Genomic DNA, 21,669 nt, shown 5'->3' with positions numbered 1-21,669 from the left:
TTCTCTGGAGTGACAAATCATGCTTGTATGTCTGGCAATCCAGTGGACGAGTCTGGGTTTGGCGGTACTTGCCTGACTAAATTGTGCCATGTGTAAAGTTTGGTGGAGGGGAGATTATGGTGTGGGGTTGTTTTTCAGGGGTTGGGCTTGGTCCCTTAGTTCCAGTGAAGGGAACTCTTAATGCTGCAGCATTCAAAGCCATTTTGGACAATTTCATATTGGGAGATGGCCCCTTCCTGTTCTAGCATGACTGCGCACCAGTTCACAAAGAAAGGCCCATAACGACATGGATGAGCGAGTCTGGTGTGGAGGAACTTGACTGGCCTGCACGGAGCGCTAACCTCAACCTGATAGAACACCTTTGGGATGAATTAGAGTGCAGACTGTGAGCCAGGCATTCTCGTCCAACATCAGTGCCTGACCTCACAAATGCTCTCCTGGAAGAATGGTCAAAAATTCCCATAAACACTCCTAAACCTTGTGGACAGCCTTCCCAGAAGAGCTGAAGCTGTTATACAGTAGCTGCAAAGGGTGGGCCAACTCAATATTAAAGCCTACAGTATTTGTTAAGAATGGAATGTCATTAAAGTTCATGTGTGTAAAGGCAAATGTCCCAATACTTTTGGCAATATAGTATATATTTAAACTTTGTAGCCCCGATAAATTGTAAAAACTAAAGACCAATACTATTCACAAAGCAGTGATACAGCGCAGTACTCAGGAGTACATGGGCTTAGCGTTCGATTGCTGATCACAACCTACCATGTAGGTGGTGATCTCCTCAGGTGCATCTCCATCGAGGTCAAACTTGAAGGTGACCATCTTATGATTGTGAGTCTCTAGACGACACTCCACCATCTTATCCCCAGTATTACAGACCTGGAGAGTAAACATAATTTGTTCAGGGCGGAGATCATCAGAGAAATCAAAGAATTTCAGTTCTAAGACACACTCATGTATGTTGACCACAGGAGTGTGTCCAGGATATCGCTGTTGGGTGGCCTATATGGCAAAGTGTTTTAAAAAAAAGAAATCTGATATATGATATGCAACTTCTTTATTTGTGCTAATAAATTATTTATGGAAAAAACTAAAATTGGACTAATATATTATTTATGGAGTATCTCTTGCAGTGGCAACAACAGGAGCTAGTAAGCAGAGTACTCACACAAACAATGAGTTATCAATAAAACAGGACAGTTTGATGACCTCCTTCTCAATGAAAACTCTATGGGAGGTTAAATGCTCTCTTTGAGAAGTAAGTTAAAAGTAATGGAGCATCTGTAGGGTTAGTACTCAAAAAGTTGTAAGTATTCATTTAATATTTTGATGATGTTACATTAATTCCCATACGTTTTGTTTTTTCCAAAAACACGCTGGACAGATGCCAGTCCATCACAGGGCAATCATTGTCATGCACACACATTCTCATACACACAGACATACACACACTAAGGACTCTTCAGAAACATGAATCCACTGAAACTCACTGTGAACTGCTGAAGGGAATCCAATTAAGTAAATGAGGAGCAAGTTTCCAAAGCTCACTCAGTCCACAGAATATGGTTTTGAGAACATTCCTGTGGACTTAGTGGGTTTTGGATTTTTATTTTTTTTGTTGGATTACATGAGGACTAAGTGAGTTTGGGTTCCCAATAATGTAGTACACATATGACGAGAAAGCCTGACTTTAGGTTACTGGCAGTCTCATCTCAAAAACAACAAAAATAGACTGAGCTCTTAAAATAGCTTCTAAATAGCTTCATTTTTTTTAAACCAATCACTGTGCATACAGCAGTACCTGACATGTATTCCCTGCTCAGTCAAGCAGGTAACATAGCTATAGTTAAATAATATAACTGGATGACATTCATGGCTGGCAGTTGTCTGTGATTTGCAGGAAGGGTGCTGTGGAACGCCAGATTAGCACCCACATTGAGCATGCTTAGTTTGGGCTTGCTGGTGCGTTCCTGTCGCGATCGTGCTCGCGTTGACCGCCGGTGGTGCTTCCTGGACTTCCCCTCCGCCTTGCCGCTGCCCATGGAGCCCTCACAGCTGTCACTCAGCTCCTTCCCTGAGGCAGCATCCGAATTCAGGCTGTTTGGGGTGAGGGAGCGGCTTAAACAACCCTGGCTGGCTTTCATTACAGAGCCATTTTACAACAGCATCATAAATTATCTTTACGTTCTGACTTTAAATTTATTGAAGGACCCTGGCCTGAACACAAGGGTTCCTCATGGATTCAGGTTTACAACTGTGATGCAAATTAATGTGAGAGAAAACAGAGATCCATAGAAATTAAACAGGCAGGGGGAACAAAATGGACTTGCCTACAAGGACGGTCATAATTAATTACAACTAAAGAAGGGAAAATGTCACCCATTTCTTACAGACATTTAGCAAAATAAAGCCAGTATGCAATGCTAGTCATGCTACCCCACTTTTACATTAATAACTAATTTGATTCAACATACCTCCACAATAAACATTACACACCTGTCATAGCCGTAATGATGAAATGGCATCATTTTTTCTGGTAAAGCCTCCTGAAAGCATAGAGAAACAAGAAGCTTAAATCAATACACATTATTTATGTACAGTAAAAGAATGAGCCTTGGTATCATACTGTATATATCCTCTAATGGCCCTGCTCACATGTGGCAATGCTTTATCTTTCCTTTTGGTGAGAAGGAGAGTGGGCTTATTTGAGGATTGTGAGAGGGTGAGAGTGGGCTTATGTGAGGATTGTGAGAGGGAGAGAGTGGGCTTATGTGAGGAGGCGAGAGGGTGAGAGTGGGCTTATGTGAGGAGGCGAGAGGGTGAGAGTGGGCTTATGTGAGGATTGTGAGAGGGAGAGAGTGGGCTTATGTGAGGACGCGAGAGGGTGAGAGTGGGCTTATGTGAGGATTGTGAGAGGGTGAGAGTGGGCTTATGTGAGGATTGTGAGAGGGAGAGAGTGGGCTTATGTGAGGACGCGAGAGGGTGAGAGTGGGCTTATGTGAGGATTGTGAGAGGGAGAGAGTGGGCTTATGTGAGGACGCGAGAGGGTGAGAGTGGGCTTATTTGAGGATTGTGAGAGGGTGAGAGTGAGCTTATGTGAGGAGGCGAGAGGGTGAGAGTGGGCTTATGTGAGGAGGCGAGAGGGTGAGAGTGGGCTTATGTGAGGATTGTGAGAGGGAGAGAGTGGGCTTATGTGAGGACGCGAGAGGGTGAGAGTGGGCTTATGTGAGGATTGTGAGAGGGTGAGAGTGGGCTTATGTGAGGATTGTGAGAGGGAGAGAGTGGGCTTATGTGAGGACGCGAGAGGGTGAGAGTGGGCTTATGTGAGGATTGTGAGAGGGTGAGAGTGGGCTTATGTGAGGATTGTGAGAGGGTGAGAGTGGGCTTATGTGAGGATTGTGAGAGGGAGAGAGTGGGCTTATGTGAGGACGCGAGAGGGTGAGAGTGGGCTTAAGTGAGGATTGTGAGAGGGTGAGAGTGGGCCTCTGTGAGGACGCGAGAGGGTGAGAGTGGGCCTCTGTGAGGACGCGAGAGGGTGAGAGTGGGCTTATGTGAGGACGCGAGAGGGTGAGAGTGGGCTTATGTGAGGATTGTGAGAGGGTGAGAGTGAGCTTATGTGAGGATTGTGAGAGGGTGAGAGTGGGCTTATGTGAGGAGGCGAGAGGGTGAGAGTGGGCTTATGTGAGGAGGCGAGAGGGTGAGAGTGGGCTTATGTGAGGATTGTGAGAGGGTGAGAGTGAGCTTATGTGAGGATTGTGAGAGGGTGAGAGTGAGCTTATGTGAGGATTGTGAGAGGGTGAGAGTGGGCTTATGTGAGGATTGTGAGAGGGTGAGAGTGGGCTTATGTGAGGATTGTGAGAGGGTGAGAGTGGGCTTATGTGAGGATTGTGAGAGGGTGAGAGTGGGCTTATGTGAGGATTGTGAGAGGGTGAGAGTGAGCTTATGTGAGGATTGTGAGAGGGTGAGAGTGGGCTTATGTGAGGATTGTGAGAGGGTGATGCCACGCTGCACTGTTGTGTGGGACAATATATGCTTTCCCTCCTCGTGGATACTAGGGCTGCAGTGTCCCTGTTGGATCTAGCTACCATACAGCAGTTTCTTCCCTTCGTGCCACTTTCTAAGGCCACTCCTGCTTCATGTGGCTTTGGCAGTTCCAAAACTGATATGGTAGGCTCCATCTGGCTGTCAATCTAAACTAGTTCCACTTTCGGTGTCGACTTTCGGTGTCAGCAATCAAAAAGAAAAGAGGTTGAGATCTTGCCCTGATGGCCTGTCTGGAAGAGGAATGAATTTTAGCCAGTGTTTTATGTTGTAATGTAAAGAAAACATGATCGTGACAAGTGGTGTAGAAAATGTAAATATACATCTAATATCCTGCCATTTGGGTCAGGATGACCTAATGTGACAATAGGAAAGCAGGAAAGCAGCCTGTAGAAAGAAGGAACTGAAAAAGAGATATTTTAATGCTGTAAAATAGTATTAAGGATGCAATGAGTGTTTTAAAGATGTAATCCAGCTGCATCAGCTGTGTGGAATGTGTTCAAGTAATGTAATGGAAAGGCATTTATGTAATGAAGACATTTATATGAATAAATAAGCAGTTAATTTGGCAACATTGTGTGATTTGAAGTGGGATATTTTAAAGACAAATTATGTGTGGCATGAGACCATGAAGGTTGAGGAAGTTGTTTGTGCAAAAGGAGATCAGCAGAAGTGCATAAATGGACCCCACTTATGGGCACCCAACTTCCACACACAACTCACACCATGGTGCCAACATACTAGGCCTCGATCATTTCACCACCTATGGATTCTCCCTACTGGATATTACTGGATCTGCCATTTTAACTGTCGGCCATTGAGTTTGAGGGATTCCACGTCAAGGCTAAGGGCTTCACCCCACCTCTGCCTATTACTGACGCCGTTCAGCGTATTCCTGAACCCACAAACGCAGCCCAGTTTGCCTCTTTCCTTGGCATGACAGCCTGCTACCTGCATTTTTGCCTCACCACTCCACTACCACAGTTCTGCTGCATCAACTACTGCAGAAATATGCACGTTGGACTTGGACGTCCGCCTGCTCTTAGACTCCCAACTCACATTGCCTCCTACCCTGGCACATTTCTCCCTCTCATGCCCCACCTCTGTCACTCGTGATGCCTCAGCTATGGCAGCTGGGGCTGCACTGTCACAGCTGCAGGATGGAGTGGAATGACCCATTGCCTTTGACTCCTGTGCTCTGAATCCCACCAAACAAAAATATTCTGTGGGTAAGCAGGAAGCTCTGGCTTACGTCTGGGCCTGTGAGCAATGGTACATGTAACTCTATGGGAGAGCATTCATGCTGCACAATGACCACAATGCACTGACGGCTTTGCTTGCAACAACTGGTACAGGGTGCAAGCAGCTCAGCATTTCACCTTTTGTTTCACCCTGGGTGATGATAACATCGTGTCAGATCTACTGCTCTGCTCCACCCAGTATCCTGCAGAGCCTCATTCTGTCTCTCAGCAGCCAGACCTCATCCAGATGTTGCACAAACCACTGAAGGCAGCTGTCTCCATTGATAAATTCTGGCTAACCTCAGAACAGGACTCAGCCCTTTTCCCAGCTTCACATATACATCCACGCAGGGTGGCTTGTTAAAGTCTCTGCAGAGTTGACCCTTTACCACAGGGTCAGGAATGAACTCCTATGTTGAAGTTACCATTGCGTGGAGCTGTCACACCAGTGCTAAGAAGCCTTCAGGCATGTGTTCTCAGCTTGGTGCATGAAGGTCAGATCAGCATTGTAAGGACCTAGTCTGGGGGCCTGGGATTGACAGGGACAAAAATCTAATGAGGGATTGTGCAATCTAGTGGGCTGCCTTGTGAGTAGGAAAATGGGTCCACATGCAGCACCCCCTCTGCAGCCTCTGGATTGGCCTAATCCTGGGAGCAACTCCAACTAGACAACTGTGGGGAACTACATCGAATCCCACACTACCAGCAGGTCCTCCTTGTTGTGTTTGATCTCCACCCCAAGTGGCCTGAGGTGGTCTCCACAGGGTGTGTCACGGCATTTTTAGACATGCTCTTTGCTTGATGGGGACTTCTCTGGCTTTCTGATGGAACTTGATGGCATGTTAGCCACCTCCGTAAGGTGGGAATGCCAACATTGCCTAGCATACATGTTCACGCTGGTTCCCCTTCATCAGCAGATGATTGGGACTTCCCTATGGAGCCAATGGAACCAGACGCACAATGATTTTAACCCAAAATTAGCCCCCTCAAAACCCAGCCACACATTCAGTTGAGTCCACAATGAAGACTCATTGAAGGTTATCTGAGGGATTTTGTGACTGGTTTCTGATATGCTGACTTTGCACTAAGTACCCTGTGTAGTTCCTTTAATGCTCTGGGCATGATCATTATTATTGTGCTCACCCATATTAAAATTGTGTTAATATTAGTTGATTAGTTGATACAGTGTAGGGCATCTCAAACCACTGGGCGACTCCAGTTTGTTGGATTTGTCATGTTTGATTTTGTTTAGTTGGAGAGGGGGAGTAAATATTATGTACATGCCAGCTATGACAAGGTCACTGACCCTGATGATAACGCGTCATGCTTTCGTGCCTTAAAGAGACAGTGCCTGAGTGCCTGATAACGTAGAGGGAGTTTTGAAAAGAAAATGTGACTTTGGTTTCTAGCAGGTCTAGTGTCTTTCCCTAAAACACTACAGGTTGGCTTATGTAAGGCTGCGAGTGAGAGGTTGGGGGTGGGCTTATATAAGGATTGTGAGAGGATGACGGTGGGCTTAGTTAGGGTTGTGAGAGGGTGGGAGTGGGATTATGTGAGGGTCAAGGTGTGTAAAGGGTGACCGCTGGTGTCTACACATACAGTACTGTGCAGACAAACAAGCATATTTAAATGACGTAAAATGTAGTAAAATTTATCTAGTTCATGGAATGGCTGTGGTGGCCCTGAGAAGAGGCTTGGGAACTGAAGCAGTGTTTTTCTATCCATCCAACAAGATATTGGTAACTTTTGGAAGAACAGAATAAATTATTGTTCTTCTTTATTGTATTATATTCATATGAATATATTCTGTTAAAGTTTGTTTTTTTCTGAGCAAATATACACAGGGTTTCCGCGGGTCTTAAAAAAGTCTTAAAAAGTCTTAAATCACTTTTCCGTGAATTAAGGCCTTGAAAAGGTCTTAAATCAGACCAGCAAGTCTTAAATTCATATGATCATGGCATAAATTTTTGTGAGGGATTGTTTCCTCATGTGTTTTGATTTTAAAGAGAAGCGAAAGCGTAATTTCTGTGCTACATGGCTTAGATCGCTCAATATTCATTGAACGGTAGATGGCGTTATATGCTGCTTCATCTGTCAGTAACCCGAAGAAGAACTTGACAAGCATGCGCAGATGAACCCTTTCTTCTAAAGCGCGCTATTTAGACATGTAGTGCGATTGGAAGGCCGAAGAATACGTATATTCTTATGATTCTTATGATTATAATATAATATAATTCTTATGATTATAATATATTCGTATGAATTTCCCTACGATATTTTTTTTTTCCTTAAATTTTCTTTATTTGGTCTTAAAAAGGTCTTAAAAAAAGTCTTAAATTTACTCTTAGAAAACCTGCAGAAACCCTGATACAGTTACTAGTCAGGTAAATGGTTTAAAGCATTTACTCTGACCTTGACTTTGCACAGTATTGTTGAACACGTGAATATTACCTCCACACTGGGCTGTGATGCTACCTCAGCTGGGGGAGCTGCTGGCAGACTGTTGTTATTCTGCAAATCCAGTGCCTGGTTGGCATTCATTGCAGTGGTGCTGCACTGTATTGCACTGGCTAGGTTCAGGTTCAGCTTTGGTCCAGCTGGAGATAGAACTTCAGGCCACAAGCTGGGGTCTGGATCGGGAGGTTGTGATCCAGCTAAGATCTGAAAATGCAAACCCGATTATAAGGGCTACATTTGCATCACTGTTCATTGTGAACATTGAATATCATTAGTGGTCTTCCATTCATCATTATGTGTCCATTATCCATTTGTCAGTTTATCTCTGCCTTTCATAATTAATATTTCATTCAACTATTCCTCGCCAATTCATCACTCATCATCTTAATGTTGTTAGAGACAGCGGGGAAGAGCTCACCTGCTCAGAAGGCTCTGGAATAAAAACGACATGCTCAGGCTGAGTGGGGGCTGTTGTGTTAAGTATCTGAGGACAGGCTGGCATACTGGTGGAGCCCATGGTGAGACCTGCTGTGTTTGGGATCTGCTGTGGAGCAGCAGATAGCTGCTGTGTGGGCATGAAGGGTGGGGTTGACTGGACAGGTATGGATGCTGAAAGCTGCATGACCGATTCCACCATGTGGAAGTCCTTAGAGACTATGGGGGCGGGTGGGGCCATACTGCTGGGGACACTGTGATGCAGAGAAGTAGGAGGACCAGGGAACTGTTCACCTCCAGCAAGAATGCCCTCTGCTGGAACAAGGCATGATGGAGGAATCTGGAAATTCAAGAATGGGAAAATTACAAGTAAGCCACACACATTGGTCTGAAGAATCTCCTCAGACTCCAGATACTGTCCAGCTGAGTCTTAACAGCAGCCCACTTTACTCTGGAATAAGACACGCACAGGCCTATGGGACCAGTTCTTCAGAAGCCATATGCCAATCTTCCTAAGTCATCTTGTTCATCATGCATCTTCTTCATCAACAACCTCAGAGATTGATGGTGGCACAGCAGGTAGCAGTACAGCTTTACATCTCAAACACTGGGGGTCTGAATCCACACTGTGCATGGGGGGGGAGGGATTGTGCATCATGTATAAATTTCATTGTGTAGCCATGTGATAATGTCATTTTGACCATGGGGGAACATTTTTTTATGTCCCCACAAGGTGAAACTCCTTTTTATTAACATCTGTGACAGCAATATAAAAAACTAAAAATGCCAAAAGTCTTGTATTTCGTTTCGGTACTTATGGTCAAGTTTAGGGCTGGGTAGGGGTTAAGGTTGTCATTGATGGGATTAGGACTTTTACCATAGAAGTGAATGCAGAGTTCCCACAAAGATATGAGTACAGGTGTGTGTGTGTGTGTGTGTACTTTCCCCCATGTCATGTACAGTTCCTCTGGTTACTCCAGTTTCCACGCACGGTCCACAGAGAGGCTAAGTGGCATCATGTCCCTGTGCTGCCTGGGATAAGCTCCAAGCCCTGCAGTGACCCTGTCTGGATCAGTGGTTGGAAGATGGATGGACAATCAGAAGTGAGCACGGTGACTCAGCAGATAGGCTTGTCACCTTACACCCATAGGGATTTGCATCCAGCCCCAGTTCAGTGTGAGACAAATGTGCAGGGTTATATGTTCTGGTTTCCTCCAACAACACAAATGCACTTTATTCAAATCAACTATGACCTTGTGTGTTTGTGCAACCTGCAACGGATTACACCCCATCCAGATCCACTTCCAATACTCAGTGAAACAGGCTTCCACACTGCTTGACCAGTAACTAAAATTGCTTAGATGTGACATTATGAATGTGATACACTTAGCAAGGTCAGAAATCGCAAGTGGAACCTGTGAAGTGAAGAGGCTGTCCTTCGGACACTGGGGTATCAAGGTCTTGACCAACCAAAATCAGACAGACAGACTGAGGAATGATGATATCATGGACTAAAGAGAGTTCAAAGTTTAAAAGTGGGGGTAGTATTGTAGTTCATAATTATCCACTTGAGCCAATCACAAATAATTTAATTACAAGTAATAAAAGAGTGACAAAACAAAATCCATATACACTTCCTATGGTTTGATTGCATCCAAGCCACTAACATCAGAATGATGGCTTGTGTTACTGAACATTTTCGATTTCGAAACATACCTGAATTTCTGCAATAATTTTATCTGCTATATTTTAGAACCTGAATGCTTCTCTAAATGACTGTGGAGAAATGCCATACATCCATCCAGCCAAAGAAGAAGAAATATTAGGCTTTTACTTCCTTTATATCAACATTTCTCAAGTTAATTTTATTTAATTTTATTTTCGATATAGCGCCAGATCACTACAGAAGTCATTTAAGGTTACATTTCCTATAGAACAGGTCCTTTTATCGTCCTCATTTCAACTACATTCCGAATCGTACGCTTCAATCGCAAGATGCAGGTCTTCTATTCATATTGAGAATAAAGAACGTTACTTTCGGGGGAAGAGCATTTGCTCATAAAGCACCACAGTTATGGAATAAACTTCCTACTTGTGTTCGGAACTCAGACACAATCTCCGCTTTTAAGTCAAGGCTTAAGACGTACCTCTTTAGTCAGTCTTTTGGATAGTAAAAGCCCTTTTTCTAAGGTGAATGGGAAATCTGGAGGTGCATGGTCATTTGAGATTAAAGGGTGCTGTCACCCCACCACTCTCGCCGCTGACTTAAGCTGTTGATGGTAGTTTGGCTTGACGCCAAAATCCCTGGAAACCCTCATGTCTGTGCTTCCTTCCAGGTCTCTCTTTTAGCCAGGCTGCCATAGTTACTTTAGTACTGCCGGAGGTTAGGTTAGGTGTAGGGCAATAACTCTTCTCCATCTTCTCTTTTAGCCAGGCTGCCATAGTTACTTTAGAGCTGCTGGAGGTTAGGTTAGGTGTAGGGCAATAACTCTTCTCCATCTTCTGTTTTAGCCAGGCTGCTATAGTTACTTTAGTACTGCCGGAGGTTAGGTTAGGTGTAGGGCAATAACTCTTCTCCATCTTCTCTTTTCCGAGCTGATCCCGAGCCAACACTACACCGCTTGAACCCTCACCTGGACTCCTTGGAGATAATTACATGAAACCAACTGGGACTTTTAAAATGATATGGACTGAAATTAATGTTAATGTAAATGCAGTTTCATGCTCCCCAGTCGCCCAGAGGAGGATGGGGTCCCCTTCCGAGTCTAGGTTCCTCTCAAGGTTTCTTCCTGCTAGAGGAAGTTTTTCCTTGCCACTGTCACCTCAGGCTTGCTTGGTGTGGTTCTAGACAGTTAAATGTAAAGTGCTTTGTGACAATGACTGTTGTTAAAAGCGCTATATAAATAAAATTTTATTGAATTGAACTGAATTATTAAACAAACTAAATAGCCTTATGTTACTTATCTTATTTACAAAACAGCATGTTTGTGTCTACACGGTCGCACGTTTACAATTCTCCTCTGCTCTCTGTATCGCGCACGGCGGAGTTCCGCCCCACAGATACGTGCGCGCACACACGGGTGAGCACACTCCCCCCAGCGGACATGCACCATCTTGCAGCCTGCATTCAGATCTCAATAAATGGGCCAGACGTTTCTGACTTCCCATTTCAAGAGGCTCTAGAAATGTTCTTCTCCCCCCTCCCCCCCCCCAAAGCTGTAAACCTAGGCGCAACACTGCAGCTACACCTCACCTGCAGGTTTGGTGGCAGGGCATGGTGCACCGTGGGTGCTGCAGGTGGGACAGACACTCGGGTCTGTTGATAGACCTGGCTGGGATCCTCTGTGGAGAGCACTGATGTAGCCAGTTCTGGAGTCAACATTGTGCCGGGCTGGAATGCAAAAGGGGTGATTTCTTAAAAATAAAAAGCATTTTTACATTACTGTTATTCTCCATAGCAATTAGGGCCCAACAGTTGAACACTCTGCTAACCATGACATGGCCACAGATCCCTTACCCCCCAAGAAATGCCAAAACAATAAGAGACTAAAGAAGTGCAGTAGCAATTTAGGGGTTTCTAGGTTTTCAGTCGGTTCACTGCTTACACTTGTAGTCTACAGGTAAATTCTCAATAAATGCACTTTCTAAAGAGTTTCTAAACTTACTGGGGGTTTTTGAGGGTTCTACTGCCTAACTATCTGTCAAATGGTCAAAAAATACGAGACAAAGAGTGGCATAATACAGAAAGTAGAAAGTATCACAACTCACAACAGGATTCTGCTGATAGGGCCCCAACTGGGACGAAGGTGACTGGTAGGGCCCTTGGTTCACTATACTGGGAGGGTGCTGATATGGACCCTGGCAAAGCTGAGTTGAGGGAGATTGCTGGGACCCCTGGAGTGTCTGGTATGTAGCCTGATATTGAACGTGATGTAGCTGGGCTGTCTGCAGTGTCTGGAAGGTCCCCTGGGGTATCTGAGCTGGGAGTGTGTGGTAGGATTCCTGGAAAAGCTGGGTTGACAGCGGCTGATAGAGATTTTGTTGCATCCGGGTTGGGAGCTGCTGCCGGAGCTCAGAGGCTAAAGGGATACAGACTGATGAGACAGAAGGAAAAAGAGTCTCCTGTTGGGACAGACAGGGTACGTTCTGAGCAGAACGGGCATCCGGCTGCATGAAAGTGAAACTGTACTGACCAGAGTTGGCATCTGGTTGCATCATGTTAAAACTGTGTTGACCAGTGTTGGTATCTGGCTGAATCATGCTGATGCCATGTTGACTGGCGATGGCATCTGGCTGCATGTTGTTGAAGCCATTTTGACTAGCGCTTGCATCTGGTTGTATTGTGTCGAAGACATGTTGAACAGGTTTGGCACCTGGTTGTATTGTGTTGTAGACATGTTGACTAGCGTTGGCATCTGGCTGTACTGTACTGAAGCTGTGCTGACCAGCACTGGCATCTGGTTGTATTGTGTTGATGCTCTGTAGCACAACGCTGGCATCTGGCTGCACTGTGTTGAAAACGTGTTGACAGGTATTGGGGTCTGGCTGTATCACGTTGAAGCTGTGCTGTCCGGCATTCACGTCTGTCTGCACAGTAAAGCCAAGGCATTCGTCCATGGCACTGTCTGAGGGGGCTGGGGAAACAGGAAGAGAGGAAGTGAGATGTAATGTGCAACATACAAAACAGTTAGACAGACACACCTGTCCCACCTCAACAAGAGACATTTAATAAAAGACATCCCAAATAAAAACCATATATAAATATGTATGTGTGTATGGTAACGTTGTACTCACAAGTAATGTAGGGTATGCCAGCTGGTTGATCAGCCGTTGGTTCTTGGGGGTCAGGCACAGTAGGGGGGCTTGTCTCCCAAGGGACCTTGCGGCAGGGCATACTGCCTCCATCCTTCTGCTTATCCCCCTCTTCTGCAGACATTGCACGCTCCCGCCTCCACCGGATTAGAGACACCCGGTCGCGGATCGACTTACCCACAGCCTTGACGTCACTCTCTTGGAAGAGGCCAGACTCCACCTGCCAAGAAAACACCTTTGCTAAGCAATGCAGCGGAAAGTACAACAAAATGAAAAAACTTACATCAGGCCCAAACAGTGGTTGAGAAGAAACTGGATGAATATGTAGGAAATCTGGTGGTTTGCATTAAAGGACACTTTGATCTTTCTGTTCTCATTTAGTACTCTGACAAATTGCCGCAAAAACACAGACAGAAGCAGACGAACATACACTGCTATTAAACCAAGAACAGATTATGACTGGACAACTGCAGGCTGGCTGGATCAAGACACATCATTTTACAGAACAAACAGGGTACGCTCTGAACAACAGAGACCAACAGCATACTTTTCCACACAATATAAAAAATAAAAATTGCCCAGTTTCTTGTTATAATGAGATAAGCATCTCATTATGATGTAATGAGATAATGAGATAAGCGTCTCATTATAATGAGAAAAACGCTTCATGGAGGCTCAGTGGTACATAGATTAGAATGACCATGATTAGATTAGATTAGATTACATAATTTATTGTCAGTGTGCTGAGTACAGGTGTAGAGCCAGTGAAACGCAGTTAACATCTAACGAGGTCAAATTAAACATACATACAGAAATAAAATAAATCATACTAAATTATCTGTAAAATACACATTAAGCAGTATGATAAGATGCCATATCGTAAATGCAAACTGGAAATACACAATGTGCAAAATGAATAGTTGGTGCAAACAAATGAACAGAAGAAGCTGTTCCTTAGCCTAACCCCTAAACTTCAGGTTACAACTGGGTGAAATTTTGTGTGGCTACTTCTTGGACATAGAAGATTATACTCAGGTTTGAATGGGAGACACATTATTCCTTATTATAAAGATCTGAGCAAATAAATTTACTACTGTAAAAGTATTTGCACACAGGCAAACATGGCTGCGACTAACGATTATTTTGATAATAGATTAATCTGTCGATTATTTTTCCAATTAATCGATTATTAATGGGTGGGGGTTTTAATAATCCAGACTTTGTCTTTGTACAAAGGTTGTTTCCAGCAACTCACATAAATCAATAAATGTATGCTACATTATGAGTATAAAAAAATAATTTTGTAGCAGCTGAATCAATGTCATGAAAAACACAATCTTTTTTTTATAAAATATTATTACATAATTCTCTAATGTTATTTAATGTTGATACACATAACACGTATGTAACGGAGAGAAAGCACGCGAGCGAGTGTGTCTGCATTTATTACAGACAAACAAAGTAAACATTTATTGCGGAGAAAAAGCCTTTTCTGCATTTTACGCTAAAAATGCGCCGCCTTGCGCTCTCATGAAACCCCATAGACTTTAGTGACTGAACGGCGCAAATAAGACGATTGGAGTAAACACTTTGTAGTATATGTAGCCACATTTGATAATAGCCGATTGTGTTGACATCTTTCCCAGACAACCACGACTTCACATGTGTTCATGTGCACATACACTCACCTAAAGGATTATTAGGAACACCATACTAATACGGTGTTTGACCCCCTTTTGCCTTCAGAACTGCCTTAATTCTACGTGGCATTGATTCAACAAGGTGCTGAAAGCATTCTTTAGAAATGTTGGCCCATATTGATAGGATAGCATCTTGCAGTTGATGGAGATTTGTGGGATGCACATCCAGGGCACGAAGCTCCCGTTCCACCACATCCCAAAGATGCTCTATTGGGTTGAGATCTGGTGACTGTGGGGGCCATTTTAGTACAATGAACTCATTGTCATGTTCAAGAAACTAATTTGAAATGATTCAAGCTTTGTGACATGGTGCATTATCCTGCTGGAAGTAGTCATCAGAGGATGGGTACATGGTGGTCATAAAGGGATGGACATGGTCAGAAACAATGCTCAGGTAGGCCGTGGCATTTAAACGATGCCCAATTGGCACTAAGGGGCCTAAAGTGTGCCAAGAAAACATCCCCCACACCATTACACCACCACCACCAGCCTGCACAGTGGTAACAAGGCATGATGGATCCATGTTCTCATTCTGTTTACGCCAAATTCTGACTCTACCATTTGAATGTCTCAACAGAAATCGAGACTCATCAGACCAGGCAACATTTTTCCAGTCTTCAACTGTCCAATTTTGATGAGCTCGTGCAAATTGTAGCCTCTTTTTCCTATTTGTAGTGGAGATGAGTGGTACCCGGTGGGGTCTTCTGCTGTTGTAGCCCATCCGCCTCAAGGGTGTGCGTGTTGTGGCTTCACAAATGCTTTGCTGCATACTGTACCTCGGTTGTAACGAGTGGTTATTTCAGTCAAAGTTGCTCTTCTATCAGCTTGAATCAGTCGGCCCATTCTCCTCTGACCTCTAGCATCAACAAGGCATTTTCGCCCACAGGACTGCCGCATACTGGATGTTTTTCCCTTTGCACACCATTCTTTGTAAACCCTAGAAATGGTTGTGCGTGAAAATCCCAGTAACTGAGCAGATTGTGAAATACTCAGACCGGCCCGTCTGGCACCAACAACCATGCCACGCTCAAAATTGCTTAAATCACCTTTCTTTCCCATTCTGACATTCAGTTTGGAGTTCAGGAGATTGTCTTGACCAGGACCACACCCCTAAATGCATTGAAGCAACTGCCATGTGATTTGTTGATTAGATAATTGCATTAATGAGAAATTGAACAGGTGTTCCTAATGATCCTTTAGGTGAGTGTATGTGCGTGTGTGAAGGGGCGGGGCGGGTAACGCGGTCGGTAGTAACGTCATTGGTTGCACTTGAAGTGAGTAGTTATGCAATCCGACAGTAAACGGCTCATTAATAGGAATATTCTCAAAGTTGTGGTCTCGGCTGGTCTCGAAATAAAATCCCGAATCCATGACAAGAACCAGTACAAATACGGCTGATTCAAAGACAAGATCGAGACCTTCAAAAACTGGTCCTGAGTATAACAACATTTGATATTAATATAAATTTCTATCATGAAGAAATGAAGCAGAAGGTGAGTAAACGCTGTTTTGTAAATTTAAAAGGTGCGTAAACGGCGTTTATGTGCATTTACCCTCCAATATACCACTGAACGAAGGATTGCGTTAATTATATAATCTGAATAATTGCATAAAATAATCCAAAAATTCCACAACATCACATAATATATCAGTGTCTCTCTGACCTAATGTCAGCTAATTACCGTCAAATACTACCGTTTCTGGCAGAATTAAAACAAGACTCTGCTGTGCCCACCCCCGCCATTTTTCAAACGTTTTTTTCGAGTTCTTCCAGAATTCTTCACGTACAGTAAGCTACTCAAGGCACGCCATTGGGTCCCGTCTCCTTTTTCTTTTATGGTGGTCAGCCATACTGCCACCGCGGCTTTGGTTAGCTTACTGCTCCCAAATTAGGGGGTAGCCACTGTACTTTATGTGTATAATAACATAGACCCAACTAATCGATTATTAAATTAGTTGGCAACTACTTTAATAGTCGATTTTAATCGATTAGTTGTTGCAGCCCTACAGGCAAACTGTGCGGATGGCTTGACCGCAGTCTCATCCTCTGCATAGAGTAAAGCTTGATCAAATCATGTAAACGAATCAACATGATGAATCAACATGACATAACATACCCATTAGGTCATCTGATTCTCATTTTAATCAGATAAATCAGCATTACATTGCAATGCAAGCCTTTCTCATTTTAACCAGATAATTTCACATCTCATATCTTGTTATAATGAGGTAATTTATGTATCGTTGTAATGAGAAACATATTTCATTATAATGAGAGCCCTTTGAGAACCCTTTGCTGGAGAAAGACTTCCTTTGATTAGTGACCGGTATATCTAGATGCATGTGATTAGTTCTAGATATAATTTTTCCATTTCTAGTTATTATTACCATTGTTTTTATTTATGACTTAATGAATACTTTTTTTTGTGATACTTTGTAGACCTCTTAAACCCATGCCCCATTATCATAAGACCAGTGGAATGTTTTTGAAGATGAAAGACACAGAGCATCAATGCTGCTGTAACAAACTCACCATCTCTTGGGCTACACCCTCTGGGACTTCCTTCTCCAGGTCGAACGTGAACTCAATGGCTCCACTCTCCCTATACTTGCCCTTCAGCTTTCTCGGATCCTCAATCCAAAGCTTCAAAGCAATGGACGACTTCTTGCCGTCGTCCTCCTCGGCCAGCTCTACCCTCAGCCCTGTGTCTTCCGCAAAGAAGGCATGGCTCAGAAGGTCCTTGATGGAGAACCTACAGTGGCCATTAAAGATTTAATCATTACAACAAAGACCTGCATTAAAAGAAAAACCAGCAGTTTCATTAAGATGTTTTTTAAAAAGGGCTTCATATGGAAATAAACTTTATAATAACTCCTGACCTCTTGTCCTTGTGATGGCAGATACATTCCCCGATTATCTCCTTGATCTCAGGGTCAGTGACCTTGTCATAACTGGCAGGCTTGACCCCCTGGAGGAACATCACAAATGCACAAACATCACAAAAATGATAGGAAAGCAATTGGTGGGGTGTCCAGCCACCTTATATGTGGTACGAATGTGTAATAATAATGGAATAATAATAATAATAATAATAATAATAATAAAACACAGGCTTTAGAATGTCTTCAACTGCTCATTAGTATGAAGTGAGATGACAGTGGCTTCGAAAAACAGAATCAGAGTAGCAACCACGGATGTCTTTATCCACTTTTTTGGTAGCTAGATCCAATCCGATGCATTCAAATATATCTTCCGATTCTGAAACCTGATCCGATCATTTAATAAATATTTAAATATACATGCATGTGCAGTAGGCATCAGAGCATTCATAAGAAAACCTTATAAGTATTATTCCTTATGATGTTTCGGGAAGTGCTTAATTAGATTTGTTGTTTTAAATGACACTCTGTTGCTACCTCCTCTCAAAGGGTTAGCATTCCAAACACTGCAGGTAGCTTTTGGGCCAATCGGAGTTTCCAATTTATAGAATTTGTACATGACAGTCATCTCGATAGTTAGTCATATCAGGCCATGTGCTTCCTGCAGCATGTGACAGAACCTTACAATCTGTGCGACTGACATAAATTAGGCATACGCAAAAAATCAAAGGGATCAGCCTTCAAATTGAGCTGAGGTAGCCAATACCAAGAAGTTAAAAAATTCCTCGATTGGCCCAGATTCTGATCTTCGATATCAGGTCAGGACTGGCAGCAACTTCATTGCAATTACTATTCTAAGTCTAAGAAAGGAAACAGACCTAAATTAATAATCCATTAATATATTAGAAAACACCACTGTAAGTCAGACAAAATGAGACCAAAAACTATCCTTCTGTCCTTAAACAAATGTCTTATTCAGTGAACTAATCAATATAACAATCACATATATGCTGTATACACTCAGTGGCCACCTGCGTAATAGTAAAAGTCCCCTTTTTGTCTCCCAAACCAATTCAGGTGTTAATAATTTATGTGTTAGGAGAGGCCTTTATGCACACTACTGTTGAACTAAGTTGTTATTCTTGCATTTCAAAGCCTTGGTATTAACTTCAACAAGCCTGGTTATTCTCCCCTGACCTCTCTAACAAGGTGTTTTTCTCCAAAGAACTTACTCTGACTTGATGCTTTTTGTTCATTGTACAATTCTCTATGAGCTCTAAACAGTGTGCTGCGTGAAAATCTCAAAAGGGTGGCTGTTTCTGAGATTCTGAAACCACCACATCTGGGACTAAACATTACATTGCATTTGAAACTGCTTAGATCAGGTGTTTTAGCTGTTCTACTGCTTAGTCACACAGCAGGTGAACCGCCTGACCCTGTCTCTTGGCTGTATGGATTCAGTCTGTAGGAGCAGGCTGTTTGATGAAAAAACCAATGTCCCTAAAAAACTGAAAATACTTTCATGTAATCAGAGATCCACGCTGACCTACAGATGCAAGTGAAACGCAGATGCGACTAGGGGCATGCAGGCTAATGTAGATAAATCACACACTGATGCCTAGTTCTTGTAAGGCACAAGCACAGCTCTACTCACACTGGTGACCTTGCGGTATATCTGCGCTGCATTCTGGCACTCAGCATAAGGGTACTCCGAGGTGGCCATCTCCAGCATGCACATGCCGAAGGCGTAGACATCTACAGCCTCGTCATAGTGCTCTTCATACATTTCTGGGGCCATGAACTCCGGGGTTCCTGGGAAGTGCATGATAAAAGCAGGGCCCCCCCTTCAAGAAACTGCTTCCAACAATTATTCATAAATAATAAGTCAATACTTTTGTCCAAAGCAATTTATAAGTAAGGATGAGAGAGCAGCAAGTCCCTAGACCAACTGAGTATAAAGGCCCTGCTCAAGGGCCCAACAGTGACATCACTCTGCCAGTCAGGGGATTTGAATTGGCAATCTTCTGATTCAGACGCACAACCCAGAGCCACATGCCACCAACACAGTGGTTTAACTCTTGGAAATTAAAATGATTAATGTGCTTTCTGTCATTTCAAATATGATATTACTTTCAGTATCTCTAAATGAATCTCATAGACAATTTTTACAGCTTATTGATTTCTAGAAAGTTCCAAACCATTGTCCAAGCCACAGTACATATGGCCTGATATTGCCAGAAAATTTGATCTGTGATAAATGCCATAAAAAGAACAGGATTGAAAATAAAATTATAATTCCAACAGCTTGCCTATGACACTCGTCGCAAATGAGGCTCTCTTGAGTGTCGCCAGACCCAAGTCTCCGATCTTGACGGAGCCCGTGGGGCCCGTGATGAAGATGTTATCACACTTGAGGTCACGGTGGATGATGGGCGGGGTCCGGGTGTGTAGGAAATGCAGGCCCTTCAGAATCTGTCTGCACCAGCTGCGTAACACCTTGGGTTTCATGAGCTTAAACCTGCGCAGGTACCTTTGAGGTCATAGAAGCAGAGATGTAATTACCAATATGGACACAAGGTCACTTAAGGACAACACCAGAACCATAGTATTATCCTTGTAGAGTCTGTAACAGGATTGTTTTACAAAACAAATGCAGCTGCCTCAAAATAAGTGACCAAACTAGAAATCAAAGATGCCATGACTTGGCAGCCTTGATGGTAATTAGAACTTTCAGTCCAGTGTGTGCTCTTGTCAGTGTGCAGACCTTTCCTGGATCTGCAGAGCAGGGGCGCCGTAAGGGGGAGGAAAGCTAGGACGATTCCAAGGGCCCCTGAGTGACAGGGGCCCTAAAAAATTAGGAAAATAACTGGATTGGTTTGGACTGGGGGGCCTAATATGATATGCTTTCATGGGGCCCAAAATCTCTAGCAACGCCCCTGCTGCAGAGACATTACACTACAAAAGATGAAGAGAACGGCTCACGTTTTCAGCGTTCCAGATGTCATCAGCTCAGTCACCAGCACAATGCACCCCTTGCCCTTGACTGCAGACTCCCAGAAGTCATAGAAGCGCACAATGTTGGGGTGCTGGAGGCCCTTCAGCATCTCAGCTTCCTCCTTGAAACGCTGCCGCTCTGCCCGGGACAGCTTGCGATCCTGGGACAGGGTGGACATGTCAGATTCTTCATATTTCGATTGCAATTTCATGGACTCATTCTCAATCTTTTGTATTTTTCAGAATTGTATTTCTGCTTTGGTCTCCCATAGATAAATTCGGATCTTTGGTAATTAAGGAATCAGGTGCAGTAATTCAGCAGCACTGAAACTAAAGATTTAGGTTTAGTAACTGAAACAGATTTCAGGAACCAAAGTACTTTGCCTTTATAGCTACACGATTAATCGTTTTTGAATCTCGAATTATATCATTATGTGATCTCATTCAACACAGATTACATTACATTATTTTTGATTGTGTAGAAAATGAAAGAACAGTGGGCCAGATATAATGAATTACAAACATTCACAGGCCAATACTTTGAAACGTTTCACAAGTGGTAGCTGTGCCAACGAAATCCCTTGTTTGCCACTACAGAAAATGCTTAATCGTACAATGCCATCTCCATTATTTCAGTTGTTGTGTCTTTAGCTATATATAAAAGATATTCAACTGCAATAGGAATGAAAGCTTGCTACTGGGACACTTCCCTCTCTGTGGTAAAAAGACTGAGGCAGGACCTCAAATTAGAAGTGTCACTTGCAAAAGAGCTGCAGCCCCTTAGTTTCACAAGGGTGGGACATAGCACTATTACTTCTTTGTCAGCAATATTTCTATAAGTGCGAGCGAGCAGGACATCAAGCATGAGAAAGCTACCATCAGAATTACTCAGCTGCAGTCAAGTTTCAATACATGGAACATCACACCTGCATTGTGTAAATCCACATGATAACACGACATTTTTCCTTTGATGTTATCGAACATTGCCTTATCTAAAATGACCCAATTTTACAATGTTAAAGCTGGGGTTTCCACAGACTTGTGTCCATGGGAATAACCACTCTACCATTCTTAGCAATGATGTATTTACGGAGAATACTGAGATAAAA

General features: G+C 43.3%; 1 protein-coding gene across 8 annotated transcripts in view; it reads right to left on the bottom strand.

Moving 5' to 3' along the window:
• The window catches only part of LOC111835930 (serine/threonine-protein kinase WNK2-like), a 46,829-nt gene that overhangs the window by 22,170 nt on the left and 2,990 nt on the right, over positions 1 to 21,669 (bottom strand). For 6 of the 8 annotated variants that reach the window (XM_023796739.2, XM_023796743.2, XM_072715681.1 and 3 more), the window contains 13 exons: positions 20,549 to 20,721; positions 19,876 to 20,096; positions 19,221 to 19,378; positions 17,567 to 17,655; positions 17,220 to 17,439; positions 12,969 to 13,206; positions 11,943 to 12,808; positions 11,428 to 11,565; positions 8,158 to 8,514; positions 7,734 to 7,943; positions 2,497 to 2,546; positions 1,935 to 2,097; positions 763 to 879 (listed from right to left, as the gene is read on the bottom strand). In XM_023796739.2, coding sequence (XP_023652507.2) covers positions 763 to 879; positions 1,935 to 2,097; positions 2,497 to 2,546; positions 7,734 to 7,943; positions 8,158 to 8,514; positions 11,428 to 11,565; positions 11,943 to 12,808; positions 12,969 to 13,206; positions 17,220 to 17,439; positions 17,567 to 17,655; positions 19,221 to 19,378; positions 19,876 to 20,096; positions 20,549 to 20,721 — 3,000 coding nt within the window. The remainder of the gene's footprint in view (positions 1 to 762; positions 880 to 1,934; positions 2,098 to 2,496; positions 2,547 to 7,733; positions 7,944 to 8,157; positions 8,515 to 11,427; positions 11,566 to 11,942; positions 12,809 to 12,968; positions 13,207 to 17,219; positions 17,440 to 17,566; positions 17,656 to 19,220; positions 19,379 to 19,875; positions 20,097 to 20,548; positions 20,722 to 21,669) is intronic. The other 2 variants (XM_023796744.2, XM_023796745.2) reach the window with 2 other exon arrangements.

Source organism: Paramormyrops kingsleyae, chromosome 8, assembly GCF_048594095.1.
Source record: "Paramormyrops kingsleyae isolate MSU_618 chromosome 8, PKINGS_0.4, whole genome shotgun sequence".
Classification (NCBI taxonomy): domain Eukaryota; kingdom Metazoa; phylum Chordata; class Actinopteri; order Osteoglossiformes; family Mormyridae; genus Paramormyrops; species Paramormyrops kingsleyae.
This window is presented reverse-complemented; position numbering and strand designations above follow the sequence as displayed.